Genomic DNA, 13,674 nt, shown 5'->3' on the forward strand with positions numbered 1-13,674 from the left:
GCTGTGGCTCTGACTCAGGGAGTATACCACAAACACATTTTAAAATTCGCATTTTGAACAGACTTCTGACAAATGCAGCTGCCATTGGGCCTCACAAGCAGCCAAGCAGTAAGATTTTGCTGAAGACACTGAGCTTCCAGCGGACAAACATGCTTCTTCCCCAGACTGTGACTGCTTCATTACAGATTCTTAATCTGAGCTGTGATTTCATCCATTCTGACTTCTCTTGAATGCCTTGAGACAATCAATTGAACAGAAGAACCATTATCCATTCAAGTCATGCAGCCTCCCTGCAGAATGCAAAAAAGTGCTGTCTCAGTCAAAATTGAAATGTTTAAGCTATTAAGACTGTGTAATCAGCCACTAAACAAAATACAGTCTTCTGAACATCTAACAGACTATGATGTTTATAAAAAAATTAATTCCTTGTTTCATCTGGGGATGCAAGCTTCAGCTTCTGAGGTCTCACATTACCCTGGAGTCACAGAATATTTTTTCCAGTTAAAAGAAAAAGTTCTTTCCCTTATACCTCTAACTGCAGAGCAGTGTCAGGCACCGTGAGCAGTTACTGAGCACACGATCAATCAAATGATGTAGCAATGTGCTACACTTAGCCCTGGAGGTGGTGGGACTAGCTCAGCTATTTGTAAGACTTGCTCAGATAGTTATCTTGGACAGAACCCAAACTTCTTCTGAAGTTAAAAAGTATCTGGCAGAGCTTATTAAAATACTGAGTTTCCCCTCATCTAAGAGGCAAAGGGGCCATATAGAAGGTTGGTTCTTATAGTACTTCCACTTTTTGAGAGAGATTCATGGATTGCTTTTTTTGACCTTTTCAATGTTTACCAGACTAATAAAATATTGGAGCAGACTTGAGATGCTACTGGGAATCAGGGAAAAAATCCTGATGGGATTTGTTGCCTTATCTTCCTATTCTCTGGTTTTGTTGTTAGAACTTGCCATTCTCTAGTTTAGCTTTAGGATTTATACATAATATATGCTGATACAATGAGAATCTATCTATTGCTAGTTCAGTTGCTGAAAGACAATAGCACACTCTTTATTTGGTGTATCTCTTTAACAGTTTTCACATTTGAGGTTACTGTCAAGCTGACTTTTGCAGCTGCTGTCCTACTAGGGACATACCAATAGAAGGTGGGAGACCCTTAATATCAGGTGTCATTTCATTAGCCTGCCAAGAAGCCCTCAGCACAGGAAAGACATGGACCTGTTGGAGCGGGTCCAGAGGAGGGCTGCAAAAATGATCAGAGGGATGGAACACCTCTCTTATGAAGAAAGGCTGAGAGAGTTGGGGTTGTTCAGCCTGCAGAAGAGAAGGCTCCAGGGACACCTTATTGCAGCCTTCCAGTAATTAAAGGGGGCTTATAAGATGGGGACAGACTTTTTAGCAGGGCCTGTTGCGTTAGGACAAGGGGTAATGGTTTTAAACTAAAAGAGGGTAGATTTAGACTAGATATAAGGAAGAATTTTTTTACAATGAGGGTGATGAAACACTGGAACAGGTTGCCCAGAGAGGTGGTAGATGCCCCGTCCCTGGAAACATTCAAGGTTGGGTTGGACGGGGCTCTGAGCACCTGATCTAGATGAAGATGTCCCTGCTTATTGCAGGGGGGTTGGACTAGATGGCCTTTAAAGGTCCCTTCCAACCCAAACTATTCTATGATTCTAAGAAGCCAAGAAAATTCAATCATTGAAGCACCAAAATCAAGTCTGGTTTTGAAAATTGCACTGAGCATGTGTGTTTTCTTCAGGGAAGACTAAGGAAGGTGAACCAGTTCCAGCAGTTAGAAGTGGGCTCAAACTAAAATCCCACATCCCTTTTGGAAAACAAGAAACAGGATTAACAAGGCTTAAGCACTGCCATGCAATTCACTTGAATTGGTTTAAAAATGCATTATAAAGTACACAATACTGCTGCTGATGTTTAAGAGAGTGGTGGTTTCTGGTTTATAACTGCCTGAGGCACACTTTTCTGAGTAGGAAATAATTACTCTTAAAAGTCAAAACCTGTCTTCTGTGGGAAATATGTATGATATGTATCCTTGTTTCTGAAAAGTATTATGAAAATGTAGTTTACTTGACCAAAAGCCCATACTTTGGATGTTGATTCTGCCATTGAAGTCAATAAAATTGCAATGTTTTTTGTTTTATCAGAAAGAGTGAGGAAATCTAGCCCCAGTTTAATAATCAGTCTTAGCTGTGCCTTTAAACATAAAGGGTACAAAATATCAGCACAAGTTCCTGCAAAGAGGTACAGTTTGTTTGCACAAGCACACAAAAAAATCTGGTTTTATATCCCCACAGAAACAAGGTGCTAACCCTGGAGGGATGGGGAAAGAAGAATGTGGCAAAGTCCCCAAAGCAGAAAATTCTTATTTAATGCAAGGCTGTTTTGAAATCATCTAGAATTTCATACTTGCACCAGGTGGTTCAGATACTAAGTAAACCTGCAGAGAAAATAACTTTATTAGCTACTTTACATTTCAAAATGTGGTATCACTTTCAATACTTACAGATATTTTTTTCTCCTAGCTAAACAGTTCTCATGTATTCTGTGTGGCAGACGGTCTCTTTGAAAAACTTTGACAGTGTTTCTTCCATTTCTAGGTCTATGGTGGCCCTGATTTCCTCTCTCCTAGACTAGCCCAGCTGTGTGTTTCAAGATCAGCACAGAACCCACTGCGAGTCTCTACTACTGGCAACTCAGCCGTTGTCCGTTTCAAGACAGATGCAGAAGTGACAGGGAAAGGTTTTAATGCCTCCTGGCAAGAAAATCCAGGTGGTGAGTATACTGATTAACACCAGGAGAAATTCAGGAAGTCTGAGAATCGCGGATCAGCCATGCAAGCATTTGAAGTAGTCAAATAACATAGGACTGAAAACTGAAGGACAATTTGGGTGTTACTGGATTTGGTAACACTAAGAGATGCTGAAAAACACACAGTTAAAAATTGTCTAACTAGCTGAAATCTAGGCCTATTTATGTATTTGGTAACAGTCTACCTTGTTGGGGTTTCTTCTCTACATAATTAATCAAGACATCCCTGTAATCAGAAAAGAACTTTTGCATGCTAGCAGTTCTCATCACCCACTCACCCATACAGAGTCCTTTATTAGCTGAATGATGCTTTTGGTTCTAAACTGTAAAGTGAAAAATACCTGAGAATGTGGCTTAACTTGGAGAACTCGGCAGACTCCAAAAATATTTGGAGTGATTAGTAAATACTTGAACTCTATAAGGCTCATCCATTCCCCATGTGATTATTTGTTCAACGTCTTACTGGTAATCAGTAAAAGAAGAAACATGCTTAAAAGACCCAACCACATGTCTCTACATGGGAGTTCTTATGAAAAGGCCAATTACCGGAAAATAATTGCAATGAAAAATGGGGAGAGGCAGATTTTAATTCTTGCAGTTTTGCTTGATTAAGCACACTGATTCATTAGTTTGTCAAGGTTTATACTTCTCCATTCTCACAAGTTTTATAAGAAAGGCACAAGATTTTTTTTTTAGTAAGTCTACAATAGTCCTTTGAATTAATCCCCTTACAAGATCTGGCGGCTTATTTTTTCTGCTTAGGCCCCCTGAAGCTTTCTCATCCCTTTACAGCATCTTGCCTGTTGTAATCCAACCCCCCTCTAGCTGCTAAAATACCCGCTCACCAGAACGCAATAACAGTATAGTTTTTATCCTTCCAGCAGGCTGCCTCCATCTACAGCAATCCCAATGTCTTTCCCTCACCCTCCTCCATCCCTTTACAACATATAAAAGTCCATTTGTTTGTGTTAGTCCTATTGAAAGCCCTGGCACTTCCTGCACAGGATCCATCATTCCAAGCTATTTAGATATTCATGAGCACTGGAGCTGTTCTGGTCAGAAATATCTGAGGGTGAAGTGGAGTCCTCAGGAAGCCTTCAACTGCATGGGTAGAGAAGTAGAAACTTGAGGCTTGCAATTGTTTGGGGGAAAGTGGAGCTCCTAGCTGTCTTGATATTTTCAGAAATGGTTTTCTCACCCCTATGCTCAGCTAGGCCTAGTCATTGCTTTCTCAGTATGGTAGGTTTGTGGCATTCATATGAATGGTATTTTTGATTGCTTTTACAATATCTAGGATAGAGGAATACCAGCAATAATGCTTCACCCTTTACAACATCTACTACCAGCCTGGGGCTAGAAAGAAACATTACTCACAAGCATTGTTGTTGCATATTCACCAATAATGATAATGTTATACTTTCCTGATAGCCATTTCCATTGGTTTTGTTGTGGACAGGACACTTCAACAGTTGGAGCACTCATCTTACAAAAGTTCAACGTCGAATATATAAAGATGGATGTGTTCTTCCCTTAGTTTAAAAATAGAGGTGGAATCTCGCTAAGCATAACAGAGCTTGTGATTAAAACTGATTATGTCTTTTTCAGGCTGTGGTGGTGTTTTCCAAGCTACCAGTGGGGAAATCCATTCTCCAAACTATCCTCAACCTTATAATAACAACACAGATTGTTCTTGGGTTATCCAAGTTGACTACAGTCACAGAGTCCTATTGAACTTCACGGATTTTGACACTGAAAATCACCATTCGTGTAACTATGACAATGTTGCAGTAAGTAACAATAGAAATTTCAAAAGTTTCCTTAATGAGTCTGGTGAAATGCTTGCAAAAGAGGAAGCTTACTGTGCAACCTAGGCTGCAGCTGGTTTCAGACTGGTAGTTGCATAGTCATATTTATTCACTGATGAGCTAAGTCTTAAATTTACAGCTAAATAGTTATAATCTAGTTGCCTTTGCTTCACCAAGGAAGAAGGCTTCACAAATGCATTTCTGCATTCTTCCAGGCTCCCACTTATATCTGGAAGGATCTTTTCTTGAAAGCAGTGCATGCTGCATCCTGGTGCCACATTTCTCCTTTTGGTGGTGTGAGTTGTAGTTAGTATTGCAGGAATAACCTCATACATAAATGGCTGTTATTATGACACTCTTTCCCATTTATAGTGCAGTTTACCACAGCTTGCTCCAAGCCATAGGATGGACTGCCCACATATATAATAGATTGCCCACACTCTGTTACAAACTCAGGAGAGAGGGAGGTCTACATCCAGAGGGAATTGTGGCTGACCAGTTTTCTTTATGTACGCACTGTGTATTCAGGTGCTCCTCAGCTGTCTGTTTAATTGCTTCATTAGAACCGCTGCTCTCTTAAAAGCTTCACGTTGCTGTTGGTTTGTGAGCTTTTGCTGATGTCACAGAAATTGAAGTTGCTGCTCAATCAGTGCACAACAACGAAGAACTCTCCACATCTCCACTCGGCCTTTTAGGAGCAGGGACATGAAATCCTGACCTTTGATGTCAGATTGCACTTCACTCAGTACAAAGGCATGTGTGATCAGTACCAGTTGGATAAAGCATAGTGGCTGTAGCCCAAAATCCAGCTTTCCTCTCCTTGATAAACTGTCATTCACAGAGAACTCAATTTGGCAGGAATTGAGACTCTTTTGAAAACAGCATCAGTTTTAACAGCATTGCCTCGTAAAGCTTTTTTGTACTGAACCAGAAAAAAGGAAATGCGTCCCCATTTTGCTGAGCAGAACTGAAGATTTCATTTGGCCACAAAGTGCCTTTGTACAATGACTGTTCATTTTTTTCTGGTTCCAAAGCACAGGGAAATACGGTTATGTCTTTTTAATTAAATTGTTTAACTACATCACGGGGATCATTGAAAGGGAAAATCTATTGGAAAAATTTCCAAGTTTTCTGTGATATCACACAGGAGTAGAAAATCAGATTGCCTGACAGAAATACAAGCCATCCAAAACAGCAGTACTGGTAAAAATGCCAAAAAAATTCCACAAATTAAGGGCTAAATTCTGAAAAGACCTGATATACAAGTTTCTCTCTTAAACCTGATGCCAATGGAAGTATGTACCTACCTAACCACTTTGTAGAGTACTGAGCTCCTTGCAGTTACAGGCACAACTCCCATTACTTTTATAGGCCAGATACAGGCACTGGGTTTTTAATCACTGAAAGGCATCAGTCCTTCAGCTGGCAGAGAAGATGGGTAGAACTCTTTGCATGAGTGGAGTTTGCAGACCATTGCAGTGCAGTGACCCCCTTTTCCTCTATTGTCATATGAGTATCTGTTGTTTGCTTCTGCTTTTTGGATTTTTAGGGGGTGGTGGAGGAGGAAGTTCCCTGTCAGCCCCAGCTGTGCAAACAGAAGTGAAGCAGCCATGTGAGCAGGGAGGGAGATTTAAATTTAACGCAGGCATCAATCACTGCCCACCAAGTGGAGGGTGGTTTGAAAATGGATGAGGGAAAATGCTGATTTGAAGCCAAGAGATAATGAGGGGCTCTGAGACAATGGTGTATGAGGTAGAGAAGACTCTTCCGTGCTAATGTAGGGGGACCAGCAGGGCAGGAAAGGAGTGGATGGGGTTTCTTTCTCTACCTGGTATGCCATTAAGCAGAAAATCACTTGTTAGCAACACCTGGATGTGATTTGTGTTGATCTCATTCCAAGGCTTGCTATATGCCTCACACAGTAATAGGAGAACAGAGTGAGGGGACAGAGAGTGCCTGGAAATATATAAGTAGATGTATGACTGTGAATGGTTTAGGAATTCCATTCCAAAAGCTGCGTAAATGGAAAATAAAGGCAGCTAAGGAAGCTGGTGGGTTGTTTTTCTCTCTCTAATATAGGAACAACTACTATGTATGAATAACACAGTGGTTCCACCCTTTTCTATTTCTTAAATTTTTACTTATCTTTATGGATTTTATTTGCTCTGTGAGTTCTCTTGGGGCTCCTCTCCACCCTTGAGTGTACCAATGGCCTTTTCCTTCATCCTTCCTCTTTTAGGCCCAGTCATTTTTCCCTCTGTTATGACTCGAGATTTTTTTTTTTATATATTTCTACTGTAAATTCCTTTTTATGGGGAACACATGAAAATGTATTTTTTTCCTGTAATGTTTTTCATTCCACATTTGTTATGTGAGCAAAATGGAGGGAGGGAAAATACTCATGTCTGCTGCTTCTTGGCTATGCTGCAACTCCAAAAATCCCAGTGCGTTTTTCAGTTCTGCTCGATGATTTCACATGTGAATCTGAGCACAGATCTAGGTTCAGCCAAATGAATGCTAAGCCGGTAACGGTAACCCACGGTGTAACTGCTCTGAGCTCCCTCTAGAGCCCAGTGCGCAAAGAGCAGGCCAGGCCACCAAAAAGCACATTCTTCATTCACTTAGCTGCCTAAATTTAGTTGATTCCTCAGTTTCTGTGCCTCAGTTCTGTACCTTATTTGTTGTCAGAACAGATGAACATCTCTTCATCTGCTAAATGAGGATGTACTTTTACTTTCTCTTTCTCTGATCTCAAATATAACTCAGGTATATTCTGTAGAAAACATAAGAACTTTGAGAAGACTTTTTGCTGTCACTGTCACCATATAAAAGGAATAAATTTTTAATTTCCTTTTGTGTACCAGCCCATTTCTATCTGGAGAGTGTGTCTTACAACAAACAAATTTGTTTCTTTGAAGGAAAATAGAGGGAAAGAAATAGTGAATGCACTAATTCTGATATTTTTTGCCCATGTGTTTAACCACTATTGTATCTGACGCTACACCAGGAGTGCAGGTCAGCAAGAGTTTCAAGTATTTGGAGACTCGAGGCGGATGTGGCTCGGAAGGCAGTGCTTGTAGCACAAGGCACTGAAAAGGGGAGGGAGAAATAGTTTGTTTTTTTTCAGTGGCTTTGATTAAGTAAATATTATTTTTCTTTCTTGTTGCAGTATAACAAGTAGTACACAGGAATGTAGAAATGTAAGCCTCTGGGAGCTAGAGAGGAGGTATGACTTAATTTATTCCAGGTGCTGGCAGAGAGGATCTTCCAAGAGACGACAGCTAGAAATACGTGGAGCTTTTATGGCTCAGAAGACAAAAATTCTCTTCTTTTTGTCATGTGCTTTTGCAAAATGCAGGACACTTTTGAACAAGAAGGCAATGAGTCACTCAGTTATGTTCACTGTGGAAAGGGAAGAGAAGAGCAAATTGCTGCTACGCATAGTGCAAATTAAAACTTGGCTTTTAAGTAAGCAGATGCATCATTTTCCTTTACTCATGCAGCCACAGAAATGTATTTCTCAGATGTTTTCAAAATAACTTTAAGAAGCTGCAGAGGGACACAACTCTTTCCTGAATTAGTGTGTGAATCTTGTGATTTCTGATCTAGATTCAAGACTGAAATCCTCCCTATAAAATGGTTTCAGCTAATAAATAGCAGGTGAGCAAAAATGATGCAGCCATAAAATATCCATGTGTTACTGTTCCTGCTTAACTTGTAGCTGCCATAACTTCTAAGAGTTGCTGCTATATCTCACTCATGGTTATGCTAAACCATTGCTTGAATTAGATTTTTAGCGAGTGAAAAGGCTAGGAATCATTTCTGGGTTTCTGAAAGAGGAGACAGTACTATTCTTCAAGCAAGCTGCCCAGAAACACCAAATACACTTGATTTAGAAAACATTCCTCTGACTTCATGCTCTTTTCCCAGTATTACCACAGAAAGACTTCTTTATTCCAGAAAGCTCTTGGAATGCAATGCCTACTTAATCTCTTATGTTACTCATCCTTAATATCTTCCCAAGTGAGAACGCTCAACTACTAGAGTCTCACAACAGTCCATGTGTCAACGGTCATATCCTCAGCTGTGCAGAGTGGCACAGATCCATCAAAACCAGCAGTTTATGTGAACTGTAGTCAGGCCCTCTCTACGCTCTGTCAATGCAGTGCTTATTCTCAGTTCTAGCATTCAGACAAAATTCTCTCACTACTGTCTAGGGAAAAACAATACCTTAATTCCTAAGGGTTATTTTGTAAGTCATTACTTTTTTTCACATTCCGTGGTTTGTGGCTTTTAACTCCAGGCAGTCTGATTTATATACAGAATATATGTGCAGAGGAAGAATGAAACCTGCACACTATGTATTAAAGGGCTGATTGTGGCAGGATGCCAAGACAGAATAAAAGGTTGAATGGATGGATATTTTGGGTCTCTACCAGGTACTCATTTTTATAGACATTGCAGTGCACTTAATATTCTGTCACAAGGTCCCACACAGCTAGCTAGTGTTGTAGGCCCACAAGCAAATGTTTAATTCATGAATACAGCATTGGCTATGTAGGATATGTCAGTGGATTAAGCAGGAGTTTTGTCCTTTTTCTCTCAGCTCTGAGGTTTATTTGAAACAGGTCACCTTTCTCTCAGCTACTGTTTTTATATATTTTTTTCATTAATGTGTTCAAAGGCCTTTGAATACTGGAGGCAGAAACATTGCATTGTGTTATACAGTCTAGTTAGAAATTTTTAATTCATCAGTGCTCCATTGCACAGGCTTGCTGGAATTTGAGGCATTTTGAAGTAAAAGACAATCTCAAGAAGAAGTACATTTCTTCTAACCCAATGGCATTATTTTGCTCAAAGCAGGCCTTTATATAGCTTTTAACATCCTAGCACCTGCTTCCAGTCCTCCTATCCATATTTGGATCCATATTTTTCTCCATTTTGCTATAGGAAGCTGAGTCACAGGTTATATTAAATGACGTGCCTATAGTAATGCAGGACCTTAATGCTGAAACAGGAACTGAATTAAACTCTTGTTGCTGCCCAGTAGCCCAAAGGCTCTTCCTCTGTGGGTCATGCAACTGTGCTGATGGCTCCATTGCTCATCACTTCTGAAACCAGGCACAAGGGCTCTGAGACTGGCCCACGGCTCCAAACACAGCAGCAACAAATCGCGTCTGCTGGAATGCTAGGAAAGACTAGTGGGAGACTCTGAGACTGTGGCCATTTTTCCCTCTCTGTGGTTTCTCTTGTAATTTTGATGTCGCTTAAGCTAGAAACTCAGTGGTTTTAACTTCACTATCCTTCTCTTCCTGATTGTGAAACAGAGAGGAAGGAAACAAAATTATCAGCTGTAAAGGGAAAAAAGAGAGGGAAGTAATTTGTGGTAAAATTAAAAGTGAAGTTTTGTAAACCTATCTTTACTTTCTTCCTCCCTCTTTTTTACTTTCTTTACCTTCTGCTTAAATAACATTTCATGTATATGTGTGTAATTCGGTACCCTAAAGCTATTATGAAGCATAGATATATGGACTCTGATCCTTGATACTGGTTACATGTATCTAAAAACCATAATCCTAGTGTCTTCTCTTTTCTTACATAGTCATAGCTCTCACTGGTGCACTAGTTGCACGTTAGGGCCAATGTAGAAGTCTTGACTGAGGGTTTAACTGAACAAAAGCTACACGGGAACTCATGTTAGCCATTAACAGAAAACAATAAATGTATGGGGATATTTGGATTGTTAAAGGAGAGTTGCTTCCATACCAGATACACACATGATGCATTTTTGTTATAAAGGCTACAGTAGCTTCAGCTTGAAATACATGCATTTTTTGGAGATGGCCACAGAATTAAGATAAGCAATGCATAGTTTGTTTGCACTGCCCATACCAGGGCTGTATCAGGATCAAAATGTATAAAACATAAGAGAGGGAATGAAATAAAAGTCTTCTCAATACTCCTATTGAAACCAAATACTTAATTTGATCTTTTCGTAACAGGTATTTGATGGTCCTAGTAATGAAGCACCACTTCTTAGAAAACTCTGTGGAACACAGCATCCTCCTCCTATCACATCCTCCAAGAATGTGATGTACATCCGACTGCACTCTGATATGACAATCCAGCACAGGGGCTTCAGTGCTCGCTTTACTGAAGGTAATTTCATCATATACATTAATGCATATTTACCTAATCAGCAGTTTGTTTGTATTAGACACAATCTTTTAGCACAGCTGATAAGAGGAAGTGTTTTTTCTATACATGCAGCATACCAGTGTGTATCTTCAACAGGACTGAATTTTTTAAATTATAGATTAAAGAATTTAAAATCTAAGGATCATCTTAGATTCTTTGATTGGGGAAAAAATGTACTTTTTATAGCAAGGCATCTAGCACATATCAGCTGCCTCTTATTCCTCCTCCCCCTAGAGGGTTAGCTACCCATAACTGTCCTGAGAAAAATGTGCAACTGGCAGTTTCCACAGACCTAGTGACAAAATAACATTTTATATGTCTATCCATGCGCGTGAATCTGAAAAGCTATAAAAGAATTCTGTGTGGTGCTGTTGATGAAGTCCATGGATTCAGGCCTGCAAACCCTGCCAAACATCAACTATCCAATTTGTGGAGGACTAATTAGTATTTCACATGGTTTCCTTTTTAATGAAAAATAACACCAACTGGTCAGAATTTTTCATGAATTTACATACTATTTGGTGATCGGTGATTTTCTTTATTTTTTTCACAATAACTTTGGAAACATTTTTTCCCAAGATATAGCCATTTAGTTTTTGCAGAGAAAATCCCTTTCTCTCATTTTCTTCTTAGGATTCTTTTCACTATAAATTAGTACTTTTCCCAGAATTTTTTTTTCTTTGAAAATATTATGAAAAATTATAAAGAAAAGGAGGGATTTGTATCAGCAAAAACCTCAGGAACCCCAGTTATTGAGGTACTAGTTAGATACCTAATTAGGCATTTCTCACTAACAGCTATGAGAGCCTAATCTGTTAAACATTCTCAGAGCACATTTACTGGATTAGGCCCTGCACAAAACATGCCTGGTAAGCAACTGCTCCCTACCTAGGATGTAGGCAACCCAGCTTCCCTCTTCCTGCGAAAACCCTGTAAGTCCCATCTCCTGCTGGATGTTTTAGGCAGCACAGCATGATACATGAATCTCAGACTTTGGTACCTAACTCCCCACCCTGCTGTTTAAAGCAGCTCTGTGTTAAACTCAGACCTGGGGGGGGTATGATAAGTCAGTATGCTTAGAAATGAGGCATGGCAGCACTCAGCACTGTTAGCCAAAGTTATGCAGTCAGCCAAGCTCTTGCACATGTGCAACATTTCACACAATTGCAGTTTTGTTGACGCAGCTCAGGAGGATCATGCCAATGCAATGTGATGCCATCCTTGGGCATTGGAAGGTTCTGGAGAGTTTCTTATGATTTTTTCCTTCCTAGTTGCCAACACAGGCAAATGATCAGAGAAATGGGTGTATGATTGCAGTACCCTGAAACCAAGTTATTTTGGCCCCACGATTGCTCCTCTGGGCTATGAGGAGCTGATAAAGATGAGGTCTGTTCCCACGTCACTCTGGCTTCTCTCAGATGGTCAGCCTGATGTAGCATGGCCTGTGGATCCAGGTCAAGAAAGTACACCTGGTGCTTGGAGCTAGTCCTTAAGACTCTCTTTCTGATAAATTACTGTCATGAATTTTATCCTCATTTCACATTGATGTAGCATGTTACATGTTATGCATTCATTTTCACTACAGAATCTAAAATACGTGTTTTGTATATATAAATATCTACGTGTGTGTGTGTATGTGTTTCATTCTAAAGCATGCGGAAGTTTCATAGAGACAGATTCAGTTGGGGCAGCAATTTCCTCTCCTCTGTATCCTGCCAAATACCCAAACAATCAGAACTGCAGCTGGATTATTCAGGCTCAGGAACCATGTAAGTAAAAACATCTTTTATAGTTAGCTGGGATGACTAACATCCTCATCTTCTTTTCTGTAATAACAATACAAAATTCCTCTCTTATTTCTCTAGGAAGTTCTGCATCCTGGCAGTTGGAGAGCGTGGCTCTCCTAATCTGTCCTAAGTCCGATTTCAGTGTAAAAGATTTAGTGCATAGTGAGGAACACAGTTTGCAACTTTGTCATCTCAGCTGCTTTACTGTGACCCAAGTGTTGCAATTATAAATGAGGTGTTGAATACTATGTGAAGTTGGATTAATCCGTGACAAAATCTAAGGGGTTATATATAATTAAAGCACTTGTATTTATGTATTTAGCCAACCTTATTTTGGTCTGGATTTTCCAAGCTAGAATTGTGTTAGATCAAATCTTTTATGTTAACATAAAAAAAAAAAAAATAATTAAATAATGAGAAAAGGTACAGAGGAATTTCAATTTCAAATACAAATAAAAAATATAAATAAAGTGGTCTTATGTGCATAGATACATTCTCAGATGTTCCTATCTAATTTTAGACAGACTTATGATTGATCATAAAACACCAAATATTTTCCATCAGATACCGGTATTACCCTTAATACCCAGTATTACCTTTACGTTGTATAAGATTCCAAAAAATATTTACAATTGGGTATTAATATCCTGGTAACTTAATTTAAAATAAATGTTTATTTTTAATAGCAACTACTGAACTTCAGTTGTTGATCTGATATTTAGCCATTGTTGTTAAAATCATAGAATGTTCCAACCACATTTATAAGTTTATTTTGCTAAGTTATAAAATTAAAATCAATTTGCCAAAGAAAACACCAAAACAAAAACCAGGAGATAAGCAATAGTTTTTTTTAGCATAGGTTCTTATACAAATACATGAAAAGTACATAATCAAAGCTGTTCCTCATCTACACAGAGTTTATTTACAAAGACAATCTTTTCCTGGATCCAGGTTGAAAACACATACATAACTCTTGTCTCCTGAATTACATCAGTATGAGAGACCAGAAAAATGCTGTATAAGAAGTCGCCTGTGTATGTAGTGA

General features: G+C 39.2%; 1 protein-coding gene across 1 annotated transcript in view; it reads left to right on the forward strand.

Moving 5' to 3' along the window:
* The window catches only part of CUBN (cubilin), a 149,848-nt gene that overhangs the window by 71,197 nt on the left and 64,977 nt on the right, over nt 1-13,674 (forward strand). Inside the window, exons 30-33 of the mRNA XM_075492710.1 lie at nt 2,629-2,803; nt 4,445-4,626; nt 10,647-10,803; nt 12,495-12,611. Of these exons, the coding sequence (XP_075348825.1) occupies nt 2,629-2,803; nt 4,445-4,626; nt 10,647-10,803; nt 12,495-12,611 (631 nt within the window). The remainder of the gene's footprint in view (nt 1-2,628; nt 2,804-4,444; nt 4,627-10,646; nt 10,804-12,494; nt 12,612-13,674) is intronic.

The sequence above is a fragment of the Mycteria americana genome, chromosome 2 (assembly GCF_035582795.1).
Source record: "Mycteria americana isolate JAX WOST 10 ecotype Jacksonville Zoo and Gardens chromosome 2, USCA_MyAme_1.0, whole genome shotgun sequence".
In the NCBI taxonomy this organism is placed as follows: domain Eukaryota; kingdom Metazoa; phylum Chordata; class Aves; order Ciconiiformes; family Ciconiidae; genus Mycteria; species Mycteria americana.